The sequence below is a fragment of the Chiloscyllium plagiosum genome, unplaced genomic scaffold, assembly GCF_037043375.1.
Source record: "Chiloscyllium plagiosum isolate Xiang-an unplaced genomic scaffold, Cpla_swu_hap1 HiC_scaffold_7, whole genome shotgun sequence".
In the NCBI taxonomy this organism is placed as follows: domain Eukaryota; kingdom Metazoa; phylum Chordata; class Chondrichthyes; order Orectolobiformes; family Hemiscylliidae; genus Chiloscyllium; species Chiloscyllium plagiosum.
The window spans coordinates 24,102,478-24,122,419 of NW_028270145.1; the positions used below are offsets into that span (position 1 = coordinate 24,102,478).

The following is a 19,942-nucleotide window of genomic DNA, read 5'->3' on the forward strand; positions in this document are numbered from 1 at the left end:
TGTTGACAAATTCTTATAATTCTGCTTCAGTGCAAGATATACCAACATTCATATACAAGGTATTGGGACTATGTGACTGTACATCTAATGAGTAAGAATGAAAGAATCTAAATGTCACCCTCAGGAAGAGCCCTCAAAAGAAAGAAAAGTTAAGTTATGACTTTTTGGATTTAAGAAACATAGCAGGGAGTAGACACTCAGGAAATTCTGACAAACAACAATATAAAATGACAAGATAATCTGTTTTTCTGCTGATGACTGAGCCATAAATACTGGCCAGGGTATCAGGGACAACCGTAGATGCAGATGCTGGCGATCAAACAAAGATAGCTAGTGCTGGAGAAACTCAAACTGATCTGGGAATGTGTGGAGAGAGAAACAGAATTAACATTTCCAGTGCAGCATGACAAACTGTCCCATGCGTCTTTGAAAAAGTTCTTGGAGATCTCAAAATATTGCATGAGATTCTGATCTCCTTCTTATCGGAAGGACATTGTGAAACGTGAAAGGGTCCAGAAAAGATTTACAAGCATGGTGCCAGGTTTGGAGGATTGAGCTATAGAGAGAGGCTGAATAGGCTGGGGCTGTTTTCCCTGGAGCATCGGAGGCTGAGGGGTGACATCACAGATTTATAAAATCATAAGGGGCATGGATAAGATAAATAGGAAAAGTCTTTTCCCTGGGGTGGGGGAGTCCAGAACTAGAGGGCTTAGGGTGAGAGGGGAAAGATTTAAAAGGGACCTAACCGGCAACTTTTTCACGCAGAGGGTGATGCATGTATGGAATGAGCTACCACAGGAAGTGGTGGACGGTGGTACAATTGCAACATCTAAAAGGCATCTGGATGGGTATATGAAAAGAAGGGTTGAGGGGGATATGGGCAAAGTGCTGGCAAATGGGACCAGATTAGGTTGGGATATCTGGTCAGCATGGATGAGTTGGACCAAGGGGTCTGTTTCTGTGCTGTACATCTCTATGACTCGATGATAACTGGCAGATGAGGCCTCAGTTAACATCTCATTTGAAAGTCCACACCTCTGACAATGCAATATACCCTGAGTGTAGTGTGTCAGCACCGAATGTTATGCTCAAGCCTGAAATGAAATTTGAACTCTGATGCTTGTGATTCAGAGGAGAGTCGGTTACGAACGGAGCTATGACTCACATACATGATACCTAAGTATGAGGGCTACGACTTAAGAGGCCCAAAGAACAGTTGTGAAGAGATGCTTTATAAGACTTGAAATATTAACTTTGTTGCTCTCACTACAGATGCTGCCAGAACTGCAGAGTTTCTCTGACACTCAGTTCTTATTTCAGATCTCCAGCATCTGCATTACTTTATTTTTATTCTTTAAAGGTTCGATCATTTATAGCGGGTGCATTACGTTTAACCTATGATCTATATGCATTATATATGTATTAGGAACCCATATTCCAGAATGGAATGGTTAGAGCAGCTTCAAATGCTACTACTACTGCCAAATATAAACTCCCAACAAAAATCTAAATCACAAAGTGGCTAAGGGTTTTGAGTATCACTGTAGTGAGTGAAATTCTGCATTAGCAACTCATTTCAAAATTATCACTGAGGTTACAGGCAGTCCCTATTCACAAATTGGTCAGACATCACGTTCAAAGTTTCTTCAAACACTTGCTGCATCATTTAAAAATGATTAAGTTTCCTTGAACATCAAGTTGAAAACCGCTCAGTGAACATCTTTATATGCCCATCTTTATAAGCATAAATTATCACTTCATAATTGACAATAATAAGAAACACAAATGATTTGCTGTTTGACCAATTTAAATATAGATACCTTCAAAAGTGGGGACAATGACAAATCTCTTTATACAACCTATTTGACATCTAATGTTCGCACAAGAATGCATGTGATAAAACTAAGTGATCTAATTTGTAGTAAACCTGGGTAGACTGTACAGAAAACAATACAGATAACACACACCATAGGTATCACAGCTTATTTTATTAATGTGTGGGTTAACCATCTGGAGAAACAGGCAGGCTGTGTCCCTCAAAGCTGAACTGGAAACAATACTTACAGTTAAAATGCCATGCCACAGCCCAGCATCTCTTTTAAAGTCCAAAACATTTGTTAGTGTTTCCCCTGCAATACAAAAATTGAACAGGCACAGCTCAGTTTTAACTTGTTTTACTCAGTAACTCTGACAAATTGATTGAATTGCTCTATAACACTGCAGACAGATGTCTTACAAAAGTCTTCTACCAGTGCTACAACATTACTGTTATGTCTCACATACACAAAATCGATAATATTAACAGCTCTCAATTGTGGGAAGAAACTTCTGATTCATTAAAACTCTATTTCAATGCAGTGTTGATCAATTTTACTGAGATATGACGTATGAAGCATTAAGTTCTGTAACACTTCACGAAAGAAGTGAATACATCATTATTAACTATTTCAAATAGCTACAAAATCAATATAAACAATCAAGCATCAGCTGTTGTATTGCAATGAAAATATTTCTTCAAGCTCCCAGTTAGTTTAATGCCATAGTCGTGGCAATGTTGGTCAAGCTGGGAAGTTGATTTGCAGATGTTTCATCCCCTGCCGAGATGACATCTTCAGTGCTTTGGAGCCTTCTGTAAAGCACTGCTGTACTGTCTCTTCTGGAATTTATTTGGTTCGTTTATGCTGATTCTGGTTGTTCATTGTAGTGGCTGGTATATTGGGTCCAGCTCAACGTGCTTCTGATAAGAGTTCATGGATGAGTGCCATGCTTCTAGAAATTCTCTGGCTCTCTTATGTTTAGCTTGTCTATGATCGCTGTCTTGTCCCAGTCGAATGTGTGGACCCTGTCATGTGTATGTCTGGCTACCAGGGACAGCTGGTCATGGTGTTCAGTGGCTAGTTGGTACTCGTGGATGCGGATTGTTAGTTGTCTGTCTGTTTGCCATATATAATGTTTTGTGCAGTCTTTGCAAGGAATCCTGTAAATTACATTAGTCTCGCACATGATGGGTATTGGGTCTTTTGTCCTGGTGAGTTGTTGTCCGAGAGTAACTTTCGGTTTCTGGACTGTCAGGAATCCCAGTGGGCGGAGAAGTCTGGCTGTCAGTTCCAGGATGTTTATGCAAGGTAGTGTGGCTTGTGAGTCAGGTTGTGGCGTGTCCTCGTCATGTTGTTTGTCTATTAGGCATTTGCAGATGAAGTCGCAGGGAGATTTGTTCTTGGTGAATACTCTGCACTGTTGTTGCTCTTCTTCCCTTTGTAGGTTGGGAGTGCTGCTACGTGTTGTAGCCCTTTTGAACAGGGTCCTAATGCAGCTTTTCTTGTGTGTCTGTTGGGTGGTTGCTGTTCTAATTCTAATGTTTAATGTCTAAAATCGCTAACTGATGTCACACATAATATCAAGACAGATCCTCTATTTGACTTCTGGACTTGAAGTGACCTCACTCCAACTAAGGACTCAGAATGGAGCTATAATTCACATTAACACTCCATAGCTTTTTGGTGGGATGGGAAGTTGAAATAAAATTTGAGCCATTTCTACCCTGATCATCTTGAGCCATTTCTACCCTGATCATCATCTAATGACCTTTTGGACATGGTGTAACTGCATAATTAAATACAGGCTTGACAAACAGAAGGGCAAGACCTTAAAAGTCAATTAATTTGCAAGTATTCATCGACTAAGCTTGCACATGAAAAACAGGAATGCTATTGAAACACTAGACTGCTCTTACTCTTTGGATAAAAAGCAGGCAATTCAACACCTTCAGAAGAGAAAGGGAAAAGTTACATAAAAATTGCATCCTCCGCATTGCCTTAGTTAGAGGTCAAAGTTCCATGTTGGCATATCCACCCATCCACATAGTTGGAAATCTTATCCATGACATTGCCCACCGACCAGCCCTCTCCAACCCTTGCTTCACCTTGAAACTTAAAACGCTCCTAGATTCTATCACATATCATCTAGAAATAAAAACTTGATCTCTGTAAATCAATTGGACACAAGCTCACCTTCAGTGTATCCACAGCTTTGGCTAAGGGCATGGCAATGTGCTAACATTGCATTCTGAGATATGGTTATACCCATTGAACTTCCTTCTTTACTGGTCTTGTACTGAAGGAGAAACAAAAATGCTGAATAGGAATACTGAAAAATTATCATGATGCATATTCTAAAGCACAGCAACATTATCAAGTTCTTCTGCACTTAGAAACGTCTCCATGCTTTTTGTGATATTGCTCCTAAGGGTTTCTATGCCACTGTGCTCCAAATCCTAAGTTATACTTGGAGGAACAAGAGTACAACATTTGCCCCTCAAACCTGAGAGATTATGACTGATTTCAGACCTAACTTCACATGCCTTTTGTTCTATCCTTAAAATCTCAAATTTACAAAAAATCTTTATTGATCTCAAATGGACAATTTACAATCGATCCATCGATCATCATTTGTGGAAGAGTTCCAATCTTTTATTCCCTTGTGGAACGGGATGTTCTCTAATTTTATTGCAGAAAGATTTTGCTCCAGCCTTCAGATTACAACCCGTACTCTTTGATTTATCACACGAACCATAACTTCCTTTACTTGATCTACACTATCTGTTCCCCTTGAAACCATAAAACTTCAACCAAATTACCCCTTTAAATGTTGTGGTTCTGTTCGCCGAGCTGGAAGTTTTGTTGCAAACGTTTCGTCCCCTGGCTCAGCGACATCATCAGTGCTTGGGAGCTTCCTGCGAAGCGCTTCTTTGATGTTTCCTCCAGTGTTTATAGTGGTCTGTCCCGACCGCTTCCGGTTGTCAGTTTCAGCTGTCCGCTGTAGTGGTTGGTATATTGGGTCCAGGTCGATGTGTTTGTTGATGGAGTTTGTGGATGAATGCCATGCCTCTAGGAATTCCCTGGCTGTTCTCGGTCTGGCTTGCCCTCTGATAGTAGTGTTGTCCCAGTCGAATTCATGTTGCTTGTTGTCTGCGTGTGTGGCTACTAAGGATAGCTGGTCGTGTCGTTTCGTGGCTAGTTGATGTTGACGTATGCGGATTGTTAGCTGTCTTCCTGTTTGTCCTATATAGTGTTTGTCCTATAAACTAATGTAGTGTACAAAATACCATGCAAGGACTACACAAACACTATATAGGACAAACAGGAAGACAGCTAACAATCCGCATACATGAACATCAACTAGCCACGAAACGACACGACCAGCTATCCTTAGTAGCCACACACGCAGACAACAAGCAACATGAATTCGACTGGGACAACACTACTATCATAGGGCAAGCCAGACAGAGAACAGCCAGGGAATTCCTAGAGGCATGGCATTCATCCACAAACTCCATCAACAAACACATCGACCTGGACCCAATATACCAACCACTACAGCGGACAGCTGAAACTGACAACCGGAAGCGGCAGGGACAGACCACTATAAACACCGGAGGAAACATCAAAGAAGCGCTTCGCAGGAGGCTCCCAAGCACTGATGATGTCGCCTAGCCAGGGGACGAAACGTTTGCAACAAAAACTTCCAGCTCGGCGAACAGAACCACAACAACGAGCACCCGAGCTACAAATCTTCGCACAAACTTTGACCCCTTTAAATTTCAAAATCCCACAAAGTACAACTCCAATTTGTGCAATCTTTTGTTGTACTTCAATCTTCAAGTTCAGGAACGTTTCTCGTAACCATATGCGACAGTTCCTCCAAGGTCAATACATATCTTAGATGCAGTGCCCTGAACTGTTGCAGGTGTGATCTACTGGTAATTGTAATAACAAATATGATTTCTACACTTCATGTATTTTCAATCTCTAGATATAAAAATCAGCAGCCCGTTGGCTTTGCAGATATTTTTCTGCTCACATTCATGATGTTTACCTGGGCTCCATATCCCTTTGGACTGCTTTCAGATTTTCAGCAATTAAAGTACCCAGTTTTATTTTTCTTATCCAAAATGGATGACCTAAGCTCAAATAAATTGAAATCCACTGGCCATGTTTTGACCTATTCACGTAGTCGATAAATATTTCTGATGATTGCATCTATTCTGATTACAATGGCTCATCTCTTGTGTGTCAGACGTAAATTTGGATATGTGGCTTTCTACCCCATCATATAATTAATAAACAATAAATAATTGAACATGCACCACAGTTCCTGGAAGGTTACCATTAGTCACATCCTGCTAATGAAAGTACCTATCCATTATCCCTATTTTGACTCCTACCACTCAACTGATTTTTAACTACGTCAAGAAGTTACCTCTTAAGTCAGGAAATTCAACTTATGCTCAGTGTCTTAAATGATCAAATACTTCTTTACATAAAAGTTCATATAAATCACATGAGAGCCTTTAATGTTTCAAAGTATTCTACTACATTGTATTGAAGCACAATGAAACAAAATGTAACTCCCAAAGAGATTACTTTGACAATCACTTTGTCAAGCCATCTCTTTCATAAACTTGAATCAGATCCTTCAGACATGACTTAGTCTTCACAGATCCATTTTGCCCCTCTGATCAGTTGAACATTTTCAATGTACTCAGTCATCCTATCCATAAATATGGACTCTAGCTATTTCCTGGCTACAGATGTTAAGGCTAACTAGATTACAAGTTATTATTCAGAAGGCATTAATTTCCCTCTCTTGTAGCAAATTCATAGACATGTTCTTATGAATACATACACCGTGTACTACAAATACCAGACATAGCTCAAGCAAACAAATCTTCTCGCCTCTGAAACACTGGGGATCAGATGCACAAGTAAAGATGTGCATGGGACCCTGTAGAGGTCCTGATGCGATAACCTAACTTTGTCTGGGACATTTGACCTTCCGATGGGTAATTTCCCTCCTCCCCATGACTCTCACAAACACTTCTGACTAGGAGTTAACAATTAGATACTTTGGACCAGTTCCAATATACTCATCTGAACTGTTGGACAGATTACAATCTGGTTTTGAAACCTAGGTAATGCCAGAATTGACCACCTCCAGCTTCAAAATCTCCAACTGGTGTCAATTAGCTTCAGAGAAAGGTACTCCCAGATCAGACAACAAATACTCCCCCAACCAGCCAACTACCCATTCATTCCTTATACAGGACTGTGAAAGCTTCCAATTGGCAGCTAGAAAGTGACATGTCAAGGAGTCCCCTGAATATGTTCTGCTTCAGAGTTCCTAATGGATGTCGTGCTCCGCATTTCTGAAAAATTCAAATTTGGAAGGTCCTGAAAGATGTAGAGAAGTGTCAAGTTGGGGAAACTTTCAACCAGAATAATATTTGGCAATGGACTGTTAGTGCCCAGGAGATAAAAGCCCTCAAGAAGGGCTTATGCCCGAAACGTCGATTCTCCTGTTCCCTGGATGCTGCCTGACCTGCTGCGCTGTTCCAGCAACACATTTTCAGCCCAGGAGATAAAAGCCATTCAAAGTTTGGGAGAAGATTTGTAGCTCGGGTGCTCGTTGTTGTTGTTCTGTTCGCTGAGCTAGGAATTTGACTTCAAACGTTTCGTCCCCTGTCTAGGTGACATCCTCAGTGCTTGGGAGCCTCCTGTGAAGCGTTTCTGTGATGTTTCCTCCGGTATTTATAGTGGCCTGTCTCTGCCGCTTCCGGTTGTCAGTTCCAGCTGTCCGCTGTAGTGGCCGGTATATTGGGTCCAGGTCGATGTGTTTGTTGATGGAGTTTGTGGATGAGTGCCATGCTTCTAGGAATTCCCTGGCTGTTCTCTGTTTGGCTTGCCCTATAATGGTCGTGTTGTCCCAGTCGAATTCATGTTGCTTGTCATCTGTGGCTACGAAGGATAGCTGGTCGTGTCGTTTCGTGGCTAGTTGGTGTTCTCATCCACAAACTCTATCAACAAACACATCGACCTGGACCCAATATACCGGCCACTACAGTGGACAGCTGGAACTGACAACCGGAAGCGGCAGAGACAGGCCACTATAAATGCCGGAGGAAACATCACAGAAGTGCTTCACAGGCGGCTCCCAAGCACTGAGAATGTCACCTAGACAGGGGATGAAACGTTTGCAAGACAAATTCCCAGCTCGGCGAACAGAACCACAACAGATAAAAGCCTTTTAAATGATTTCACCTAGTCACTGTGCATAGTTTAAATGTGTCTTTTTATAATCTGATGAAAGGTGTGTGAATTACATATATACTTTTTCTTTTAAAAAGAAATTAGTCAGTATTTCAAACTAATGGTTACTGGTAAATTTAAAGGAATGTAAAAATTAATTGAGGCAATCTTTCAGGAACCATGACGATAAGTACCTGTCAGATAGAGCAAGAAACTGCAGTAAATTAGAGTTTTAACAGACATTCATCGATCTTGTGGTTTACAGAAGGAGAAAACAAACATTAAACTATTAGCTACAACAGAATCTATGACGAGCAAGATTTTTAAAAACTGAGTTGAAAAACTTTTGGGTTCAGTTCAAAGGAGACCTGACTAAGGACAGAAGCAAGTATAGCCTTTCTTAGAAAAGATTATTGCTCAGAACAATTAAGTGATACATTCATGAAAGAGTTTAGAAACTTTCAGACCAGGAGTGCATGGTTTGAACTACTGCACCTTATTAAAAGACTAAAAAAGTCTAAGCTCTCAGTTGTGCACATATTTAAGGAAAACTACTTGACCGCTCACAGGTCAGCAACTGAGAAGCAGTCAAGTCAAACCTAAAGTTTAGACAGAGAAGGGACATGTCTCTTGATTTTCATTTACAGGAAAGTGATGGGGTTGGGGAGTGGATGAGGATTTGTTTTGCCATGTGCTTTGAAACTGTCAGACTGTATTATATTGAGATAACTTAGTTGTTTTATTTAATTAATTTTGGTTTTTGTGAAATAACCATCTGTTTATTGTTAAAACCAGATTTGCAGCCTTGGGCCTGAAATTTCAGTGAATGACTACCACCTTGACGAGAATGAGGCAAAAAGATCTACTGAACGACCAAGATCCTACCAATATCACCATACCAACCACAAGACAAGTGCAACCTGACCCATTATGGCAATATGAAGAAAACTGACAAAAATATAATTTAGGTCAACATCATGGAAATTATTATGTGTTTACCATTGAAAAAACATTTGAATGAAGGGTCAATCGCTTGTTTAACAATCACTTTGGCTATAAAGCCATCATCTTTCATTTGGAGGATCTCGTAGTTTGTTTAATGGCTCCCATGTTTTTACCTCCACTTCCTCAATTTTTTTTTCAGCTGTTGGTTGCCTTGTGTACTAATAGTTCTTGGCATCAAACCTACTATTTATCAAAACCAGTTTCTTAACTCACACGTGTTGGCATATTTAAATGCTTTTCTGGGGTCAATTTCCTGAAAGTTTTTTTTGAAATACATCTCTAAAGCTTCCTGGATATGTCTATTTTGACTCGACATTCAATTGTTCGACATGGCATATCTTTCCAATGTTAACTCCATTTTGATCCCTGTTTTCACAGAATCCTCAAGGCCGAGATGATCCAGTTAGGATTAGATTAGATTATTTACAGTGTGGAAACAGGCCCTTTGGCCCAACAAGTCCACAACAACCCACCAACGTGTACCACCCAGACCCATTCCCCTACACCTAACACTACGGGCAATTTAGCATGGCCAATTCACCTAACCTGCACATTTTTGGACTGTGGGAGGAAACCCACGCAGACACGGGGAGAATGTGCAAACTCCACACAGTCAGTCGCCTGAGGCGGGAATTGAACCCGGGTCTCTGGCGCTGTGAGGCAGCAGTGCTAACCACTGTGCCACCATACTGCCCACTTGGCCTTACTAAATTATCAATTATTTAGACCAAGCTAAATAGTCTCAAACTGCCATGATGATTGTTTGCCTTCACTGGACGCATGTGGCTGATGTTCACTGTATAATAATCCTGTTGCAGCAGACAATCATAGAATCCTGATGGTGTTGAAGCAGGCCCTTCAGCCCATCTAGTCCAAACCAACCCTCCAAAGAGTATCCCAATCAGTCCCACCCCGCCCCGCCCCCACCGCGTACCTTATCTCTGTAATCCTGCATTTCCCATGTTAATCCACCTAGCCTGCACATCCCTCGACACTGAGCTATTTAGCATTGCCAATCCACCTAACCTGCACATCTTTGGACTGTCAAAGGAAACTCATGCAGACACTGGGAGAATGTGTAAACTCCACTTGCTAACCATTGAGCCACCATGCTGCCCTATCAGTTCTTGCTAAATCTGTCTTCTTTCATCCTGGCTGCAGTTCATCCATCCTTCCGAAGAGTGATATGCATCCCTTACTGTTTTGCTCATGTTTGATGAAGCATTACTAAAGTTCTCTATTGTACAAACCCCTTAAGTACAGGCATTTCTCCTCTAATGCGATAGTTGCATTCTTATGCGACCCCACACTATACGAAAATCACACAATACAAACAGCACAAAATGTTGGCTATGTAATCGCATTATAGCCAAAGCACATTTTATAAGTACACGTTTTAGAAACAGCCTTCCTATTCAGCCAATTGTGTTACAGCCAATTCATGTTCATGAAAGACGTGTTATAGCAGAACTGACTGTAACAACTTAATCGTTTTCTTCTGTTCGTCCTCATCCATAAGATATCTTTCGAGTTGGAATTGGCTTTTCAACTACCCTTTTGCTATCTTATAGTACTTGAAGAAACTTTATTCATGACTTTTAAATAAATGCACCGCTTAAGATAATGGAACATCTAGTCTGTGAGAAAGAAATATTTTCAAAGGTAAATGAACGTTCATCAAATTAAAATCCGGACCTACCTCAATATAAGCAATATTGTTGCTGGCATCCCTGATCATGGGGTGCCAATCTTTCGGCGGCTTTGATAAGTGTTTAACATCCGTTACAAACCAACCCAATCGAGGCCAACCTACAAACAGAATAATGGTTCAATGTGTCTACTTAGCCAAGTTTTGTTGCAGAGTTGGAGATTAAAGATATCCATAATCTAATTGGCAGAAAGTATTTGAATGTAATTTTTACAAAAATGTTAATTCAGATTTTATTGCATTAGTAATGATTAAATGCATTATTGAATTTTGATGGCAATATGAAGAAATTTGGTCATAACATTCTGCTGTCAAAAGGAACTCACTCAAGTGAAAATTTACCATCAAAAAACCATACCATTTCTGTGATTTAAGTTTCTATTTGCTTTATGATTAGCATTATACTGATTATCGAATTCCAGACTCTGTTGGTACTGATCACTACCATTGAAAATGGGAAATATTTCAATTTCAACTTGTGGTGAGACAAGATGGTTCCCATAAAAGACTGACATACCATGAGCTAACACACCACAGCAGACTTCTATTCACAGGTTTTTGTGATTCATGACAGTAAATATTAAATCAGCTTTTTATTGAGATCATCTTCATTCAGCTAACAAAAACCAACAGTTTCCCCTTCCCATTCCATCAGAATATCTAAGATTTATAAACATGCTTTCAGGGTTTCTGCCTCAAGTGGATCCTATGGAAATCCATTACTGCGGTTGATCACTCGTGTATTGAACTTCCTGGTTAGGACTTCTTTTAAAAAAATGTTGCCGTTATTACACTCATTACCCACCGGTTACAAATAATGTGCAATATTACCTTTAAATTGCACTACATCCCCAGTTTGAGACTTTGGTAATCCTTTGTGACAGGCATCACAGGTGAGTGCGACTGTCACACCACAGCTGCCAAGTAGAAAGCCAATCTGTTGACTGCCAGCATCCTACAAGAACAAAGGAAACATTATATGGAATATTTGAAAATCTTATCTCTACAGATACAATGGCCTGAATCTGGAGTTACAGAACCAATATCAACTTAGGATCAAACATTTCAGATGACAGCTGACATTACCTTTCTAGTTAGTGGGACTTCAATGGGCACAGGGACTAATTCTGCTAAAAGGCAACCATAAAATGCCACAATAAATGCCACAGGGTCATTATTTGGATACACCAAAGCCACCTGCAACAGAACAGAGAAAAATTATTTGAAAGCCGAGCATGAAAAACATGTAAAATGCTCTTACAATGTCTACATTAAACGCAATGATCTTACAAATGCAGATGTCGGAATAAAATTGAGGTGGAGGTAAATACAGACAGAGGTCATCGTTAAATCATATTTCAGTTTCAGATGTTAATCAAAATTTGTGTTTTTAATGAACTCCTGCAAAATACTAAGAAAACTAATGGAGATCAAGATCAATAAGTCCTCCAGACCTAACAGCTGCATCCTAAGACATTAAAGAAAGTAGCTACTGAGATATTAGATGCACTGGAAGCAATCTTCCAAAAATCCTTGGATTCTGAAAAAGTCCTCAAGGATTGAAAAACTACCAAAGTAACACCTTGATTTAAAAAGGCAAGGAGACAAAAAAAAACACAACTAGAGACCAGTTACATTATTGTGAGAATATGTTTTAGTCTATGATAAAGGATGGTCATTTAAAAATGCATAATATGATCAAGGATAGTCAGACGGCTTTACAGAAAGCAAAACCATGCCTAACAAAATTATTAGAATTCTTTATCGATCCTACTTGTTACCTCCTTAAAGAGGATACAGTGGATGCAATATATCTGCATTTTTAGAAGGTATGTGATAAGGTACTACACATTAGGCTAATTAATAAGGTAACAGGCTATGGTGCTGGAGGTGGTAAATTACTTTGGACAGAGGACTGGCTAACTGAAAAAGACAAAGACTTGGATTAAGGGGGCATTTTCAGACTGGCAACTTTGAATTGCTGGGGTTACATTATATACAATAAAAGGCCAGCATTTCATTTGTCATCATTTAAATAATCTTCAGCTGCTGTATTCTTCCCGTCAAAATGCATTATTTCACATTTTCCCACATAACAGTTCATTTGCCAAGTTTTTGCCCAGTTGCTTCACCTATATCTCTCTACAGACTTGTTGCATCATCCTCACCACTGCCTTCCCGCCTATTTTTGTCATGTGCAAACTTGCCAACATCACATTCACTTTCCTTATCCAAGTCATGAATGCATATTGTAAATAGTTGTGGCCCCTGTACTGATCCTGTCAGACTCCACTAGTTACAGCCCAAAAATGCCCACTTTATCTTCTATTTGCAAGCCAATCCTCTATCCAAGCAAACACAATGTACCCTGCAAACTTCCAATATTAAATACAGAAACAATTGATTTGTAGTTTATCATCAGCTTCTCCACAAAAATCTCACCTCAGCCTATCTGCTTCACCTAAGACTATGACTCATCTGAAATATGGTTCTGGGATCAAATATTGCTTCATGACCAGAGTGAAGCAATCAGGAATAAAAACTATTGCAATTTTTGAGTAATCCAATTCGAGCACCTCATCACTACCCTGGCTAAAATAACAGTATTCAGCAAATACTACATTTGAATGGAGACTTTCGTGCTGAAGCACATAATGGGACGTATATTCTTTTAAGTAAAAGAAAGGCTTGCACTTATTTCACACCTTACATGTTTGGTGGACATCCCAAAGCACTTTATAACTAATGGAAGTCTTGGTTATATTAGCACTGTTATAGGAAATATGGCAACCAATAGGGATACTGCAATCTCTCAGAACCAGAACTGTGATGACCATAAAATCTTGCTTCATTTTCGATGATTTGCATCGAGAGATACATGTTGACCAGGACACCAGAGAAAATCTCTGTTCTACTCAGAAATGGTGCCATAGTTCATATCCTCCTGAAAGAGCAGACTGGGCTTTGATCTCGTGCCTTTGTTCAATAGATGGCATCTGTGAGAGTGCAGCCCTAGAAACTCAGTCTAGGTTTGTGTGCTCAGATTTCTGCTGTGGGATTTGAACCCACATGTTTCTAGCTTAAAGACTAGAGCGCAACCATGGTTAGCACAAGTAACTAGAGAGTCATCATTACAGCCTTCTAATTTTGAATGTAACTTTCTGCATGGCAAAGTGAAATAGTGCTCCAGAGAAAATGTGCAATTATGTGTAAGCATTAATAAAGCAAACTTTGGCTAGCTGAAGTTCAAAAATTAGCACTCAGTAATGGCTTCTTTCATGTTGTAATTTTTATAATACAACAAAAAAACCTGCAAGTTCTGAGCAAGAATACTTACTCTATCACCAGGTCTCAGAAGTGGATCATTCTTATTGCTCAGTTTATTGAGAAGTGTGTAAGCTAGCTTGAGGCTCCGAGTCCACAGCTTCCCTAAGAGATAAAATCAAAGAATCAAACATCAAATATTTTCAGCCCAGAAAGCAATGCCACACTAATGTGAAAGGCAATTTCATCACTTTAATCCTATCATGAAGTGATAAGATTTTGCATAATTACTTCATCCTGGATAAGACCACATTCATTCAATATTTGAATTAAGAAATATACTAACAACAAGATACATATTAGCAGCAACAACAAATGTCTATTAACATCACTTTATTCAGTGGGCAGGTGCTTACCATAAGTGAGTGTGTAAACTGGCTTTCCTGCAGTGTCCAACGAGGTCAAACAAGAAGTCTTAGGTTGCGTCGTTCCCCACCTTTGTATAGCTGCCAGCAGCGATGGGGGCCAATTCGTCACTACACCTAGTGGATCCCCTTGTAATGGCATCGTCTGAAGACCTTCTGGTTTTGGCTGATTGGGATCAACTTGTTGAACTTAAAAATTGAATGACAAAGGTAAGTAGAATGAGAAGATGATCAAAAAATATGTGGCTGTACTTATTCTTTAAAGGAAGATCTCTGTCCCATACCACCTTTGAGCATATGGAGTTTGGACTAAACTGACAACTTTTAAAAAAATAATTTATTCCCTCATTGAATGTGGGCATCACTGGCTCAGCCAGTATTGACAAAGTCGAGGTGAACTGCCTTCTTAAACCACTGCAGTTCATGTGAAGTAGGTACACCTAGAGTGCAGTTAGGGAGAGAGTTGAGGAGTATGACCTGGTGACTCAGACACTATTAAGAATGATTATTTGTCTTGAAGACAGAAGACAAAAAGGACAAAACAAATTCCCCATCTAGCATCACACATTGAAACATTAAGGACATATACATTAGCTATAAAAACTGGACACTGCAAATAATGACAAAAGATTTCCTCCTCTTCAACTTTCAAGATGTGTAGCCACACTTTGAATTTTTTGGTTTCAAAAGAAAAGAATTGATTCCTTAAGCCACCTTTCATCATATCAATGGACGAGCAATTCCTACTGGGGTTAATTGAAGACTTGGGTTGTGTCAAATTCAGCATGACAATGGTTTGAGATTGTGAGAGCCATATGACAAGATAATGAATGATTACTAGGGGTGACACAGAACTCAGAAGGTGGCTATAACGCCAGAGAAGGTTACATTCATGAAGAGAATTTTAGAAAGCAATTTAGACACTTCAAGTGAGGTTTTAGGAAACTGGGAGCTAACGTAGGCCATGGAAAGACATGGGAAGGACATGGGAGATAGTACAGTGAAAGTTGCTTTTTAAGATTCATTCAGGTGATATGGGCTCAAGCCAAGTTGTCCTTACATGGAAATAAACTAAAGGGAATAAGAGTTTTAGTCAAGTTTAAAGTAGAGATTAGATGATGGGAGGCATGGCATTAAAGTGAAAATGCACAGACTATCAATTTTGTAGGTAAGCTGAGGTAGAAACAGAAGTGGGTAGTTTTTTTGATGAAAAGATATGGGGGGTCTAAAACTTACCTTTGATTTAAATGGGATGTAAACATTGCAAACAATCTGATTCAAACACCTGCAACTGTCAGGAACAGGAATGAATTTTGTGCTAAAGGCTTAAGACTTGCCAAGTGCTGCTCCTCCAGTACGTGGGTTAGATCAGCAGTCTAATAAAATAGCAAGAGTGAGGTAGTCCAAGAGCGTACGAAGCAAGTTATCATCAATGTTTGGGGATTCTTGGGGAATTCCTCAGGGAACAAGTTTAGGAAGAGAAACAATTGCTCAAAATGTTGTCATGCCACCAACTGAAGATCTAATTAGAGAAGGTAGATGCCCCAGCAAAATAATTTTAAAAATTATGGGGCAATTGGGCCTAATGTCTCAACTTTGCTTCAATTTTCATCTGTTTTTGTTTATCAATCAGGTTTTCCAATCATGCACCAAGCGGTGAACTGCTGCTGAAAATGTCAAGAAAAAAAAAGTCAAGATGAAATAATTAACTAAGATGAGCACTGCTGTCAAAGACTTCACTCTTGCATTCATCAGTGCAATTTGCAGGGGATAACATTTATAGTATAGGGGAAACAAACACAGACTAGTTGTTGGAGATGTAGCAATGACAAATACTGATTATATTGAGAGTTAATTGCCAGGCTTGGTTACATTTTAAACCAGACATGTGGACTCAGATTAGCTGGGGTACTTCTGAGAAGTGAGCCAGCAAAGGGCTCATACTCATTTTCTGGGGGTTCTCTACTACTGTCTACTACAAACCCACCTTTACTAGTCAGTATACACATTAGCATTCCTACAGTTCAACGTGCTATAGGAAAGACCCTTACGGCAACCTCATTAAAACGGCCAGTCATTTGTTCATTGTGCAAACTGAGAGGGGGAAGCATCCTGAGAGATAATGGCTACCCTAATCAGATAATTTCCTGCTGTACCTCACACTCATGGAGGCCTCAATTCAATCATTCTTGTCCCTCAAAGTGTCGAGTTTACCTCTGATTAACCTTGAGGAGTAAGGCATCTCCAACACTGGAGCAACAACTGAAGCTAGCTGCTTCATCAAGTTGTTGCAATGCAGGAGCAACACATGCAGTGTTTGTCATGAACAGGATGCAGCTGTCAAGCCAAAAGCACATTCTGTATACCAAACAAATGAGTAATGGGGTGTATGAATTTCAATGCTGGAGTGCTATCAAGTAAGCAAGTCCCAAAAGTTCTAAAGAACAGCACATTACTTTGGTCATTTGCAATAAGGTACTGACCATACCCAAACAAGCTGCTCACAATAGTATCCAACTTTAAAACGTGATCGAGCAATTGAATAACTTTTGCCAAATAATCCCAAGTGTGAGAAGAATTACACGAACAACCAATTTAGGACGATCACTTGAGCTTGCAGTGTGGCATATTTGTATGTACTAGAAAATAAATATTAAAATCCAGGCCCTGTTCTTTACAGAAAGAAAGATTTATACATATCGCGCCTGTTTTAACCAAAAATGGGAGACAGCCATTCGCTAGCTCATTTTTCAGGACAATGCCCAGCCAGAGTCGACCCTGTATAGCTTAAACTCTGACAAAGGCTTGGGAACTATCAATCACATTGGTAGGTACATTCTCCAAGGCACCATCTCTACCATAGTCAACATGCCAACCATTCAGCACTCTCCTCAGTAAAATATTGGCATTCCCCTTACTTTGTGTTCTTTTGAATTGTCCTGATGCTTGCAAGACAATAAGGTTCAACAAATATGTCACATTTCAGCAGTAAAACCATGTCATATCAAATGATCTTTTCAAATAAAATCTATATATGAAGTGAGAATGAGGAGCAAGAGAAGGAGAATTGAACAGAATGATCATCCCTTTACACTGCATTAATCTCTTAAATGTTATAACTTAATCACAAACAAACAAAAAATGTAACGGTCAAAGTAACTGACTGATATGATTAAAACAATGAAAATTTATTGCCTTCTGGGATGTATGCATGACAGGTTAGGCCAACATCTGTTACATTCTTAATTCATCTCGAAATGAGCAGCTTGCTGAACCAATTCAGACAGCAGTAAAGATCAGAATGGGACAGTACACTTTCTTCCTGAATAAGATGGATTTTTACAATAATTGATGATAATTGTCTGTCCACCTTTACTGAGACTAGTTCAATATTCCAATTTATTAACTGAATTTAAATTCCACGAGGTTGTCCCAGACCTCTGACCCAAAGCATTCACCAGATCCTGATTTACCAGCCCAGTGGCATTCCCTCTGCTCCATCGTCTCCCCTATGAAGCTGCACGAGTTCCCAGAAATCCTTGCACCTTCATTAAGATTCACTAACCTTCCAGCTGTTCTTCAAAATCATCAACAAAGAATTCTTTCAGTGGTGGTCGCTTGGGTCGCTTAAGTGTGTTCAGAAGTTGCTGAATTTTTGAAGAAACTCTGCTATTCACAGGTACACCTGTGAAAATGAATATAAGACACATTCTTTCAAAATGTTACTCGCAAGTCTGCTGTGTTAGTCATTTCTTTTCTTTGAAGAGCACTATTTTCAACTGTCAAGGATCACAAAGGCAGAGCATGAAAATATGGTTCAAGAGAAAATTTGAAAAGTTTGTAAAAATCACTGAAATAAAGCATTTTTGAAAAGTTTTGCAGCATTTAAGGTGTAATTGATTTTATTAGACTTCAACGTAGCATCAGATTTGACCTCAGATTGTTTGTAGCGTCAGACACTGTTAGGGCTCATATTTATCAACCTGGCTCATTGGTAGTATATTTGTCTTCGAGCCAAAGATTCAAAGCTTCAAGTCTTAGTTCAGAGACTTCAGCACTAAATAGAGGTAAACACTACAATGCAGTACTGATGGTGTGTGTTACTGCCACAAGTTCCATTACTCTGACAAGATTTGAAGCCAGTGCATTACCTTTCCCCTTGGTTGGAAATTAACGATCCCAAAGCATGACTTCAAAGAGAAGCGAGTTCTTCTTTCTAACGTCCTGGTCAATATTTTTTGCTTGATCAACAGTTACAATATATTACTCAACTTTTCTGATATTGTTCATGGCACTTGCTGTGTGCAAATTGCCCATCATATTACTTGTGACATTGAAGGTCTTTTGAAATGTTGTCCATGGCTGAGAAGCACCTTGAAAAGTCCTGATAAATTTGAAAATTTATAAGATTTAATTGTGCTCAGTTTTAATTAAATCTCTCTTTCTAATGGCCAGGGATCTATGTGAAATAGGTCTGAATGTTCTTAATGCAAACTGCAGCCGTGGATCCCCACAATGCATTAAATTCCAAAGCAAAGCCCTGCAGATGGTGCGTATCAAATATTGTAAAAAAGAAAATACTCAATAGATTGGGAAACATTTTTGAGACTGCAACAAGAGTTAACATTTCAGATCAATGGACTGAGATTATAACATGGCGATGAAAAGTACTTGACCGAACACTACTTAGTTTATTTCTCGACAAACTTGTCTGATTTTCTGAGTGTTTCACAGCCTTATGCATTTTCTTATATGTAATGCTGACAGACTGACAATCTGATTCAAAGAAAACACAAAAGTTATATAATATAGCAATGAAAACCTATATAATACTTTAGTTGCTGCTCATCTGCATTTGTGTTGCAGTAGTGAAAAATGCTTAATTTTACATCTGTTCCTTTCATCGCCAATTTGGGAATTGTTTGCTCAGCCACACAATGAGAACAAATTCAACTCTGGGCAATTTAAGATAGCTTAAAGGAGACAAAAAAAAAATCACTATGCACCCAACTCCTGCCAAAAAAACTTCCATTTAAAATGGAACGGAGTCTGCTTAATTAGATTTCAATTCCAGTCATGATTTTGTTCTCAAGCCTGAGTTCCAAATCTCTCTTTCCTAATATGACTGGAAAATAATGTTGAAATCCAACACAAACTTACCATCAGCAGTTTCCATCTTACTACTGTTGAAACCACGAGGAACTCCACGAACTGAGGAAACCTGTGGCCGTTCAAAGTGGGTAGCACGCTCTGAGGCACCAGTGGTTACATCTGGTGGTGCTGAGTGGTTATCTGAATATAAAGTAAAAAGCATTAAAATATTGACTATTTATCAGACAGCAACTGAAAAATAAATCATGTGGTTTATTCCATTTCTAACATACATCTTACTTTTCACTTAATTACCCCCTTGCCTCATTACAGGTCCAGAGGAGCTGGCTGTGCTGTTTCATGGA

The 19,942-nt window shown here is 39.4% G+C and overlaps 1 protein-coding gene across 3 annotated transcripts in view; it reads right to left on the minus strand.

Moving 5' to 3' along the window:
• LOC122551395 (disco-interacting protein 2 homolog A-like) overlaps positions 1-19,942 on the minus strand; it is a 282,532-nt gene that overhangs the window by 83,921 nt on the left and 178,669 nt on the right. For all 3 annotated transcript variants that reach the window (XR_015757618.1, XM_043693215.2, XM_043693216.2), the window contains exons 6-14: positions 19,647-19,778; positions 18,052-18,171; positions 14,478-14,675; positions 14,135-14,226; positions 11,884-11,994; positions 11,629-11,752; positions 10,789-10,898; positions 4,011-4,113; positions 2,065-2,129 (exon numbers count right to left, since the gene is read on the minus strand). Coding sequence is in view for 2 of the 3 variants with exons in the window: in XM_043693215.2 (XP_043549150.1) it covers positions 2,065-2,129; positions 4,011-4,113; positions 10,789-10,898; positions 11,629-11,752; positions 11,884-11,994; positions 14,135-14,226; positions 14,478-14,675; positions 18,052-18,171; positions 19,647-19,778 (1,055 nt within the window). In the remaining variant the exon portion in view is untranslated. The remainder of the gene's footprint in view (positions 1-2,064; positions 2,130-4,010; positions 4,114-10,788; positions 10,899-11,628; positions 11,753-11,883; positions 11,995-14,134; positions 14,227-14,477; positions 14,676-18,051; positions 18,172-19,646; positions 19,779-19,942) is intronic.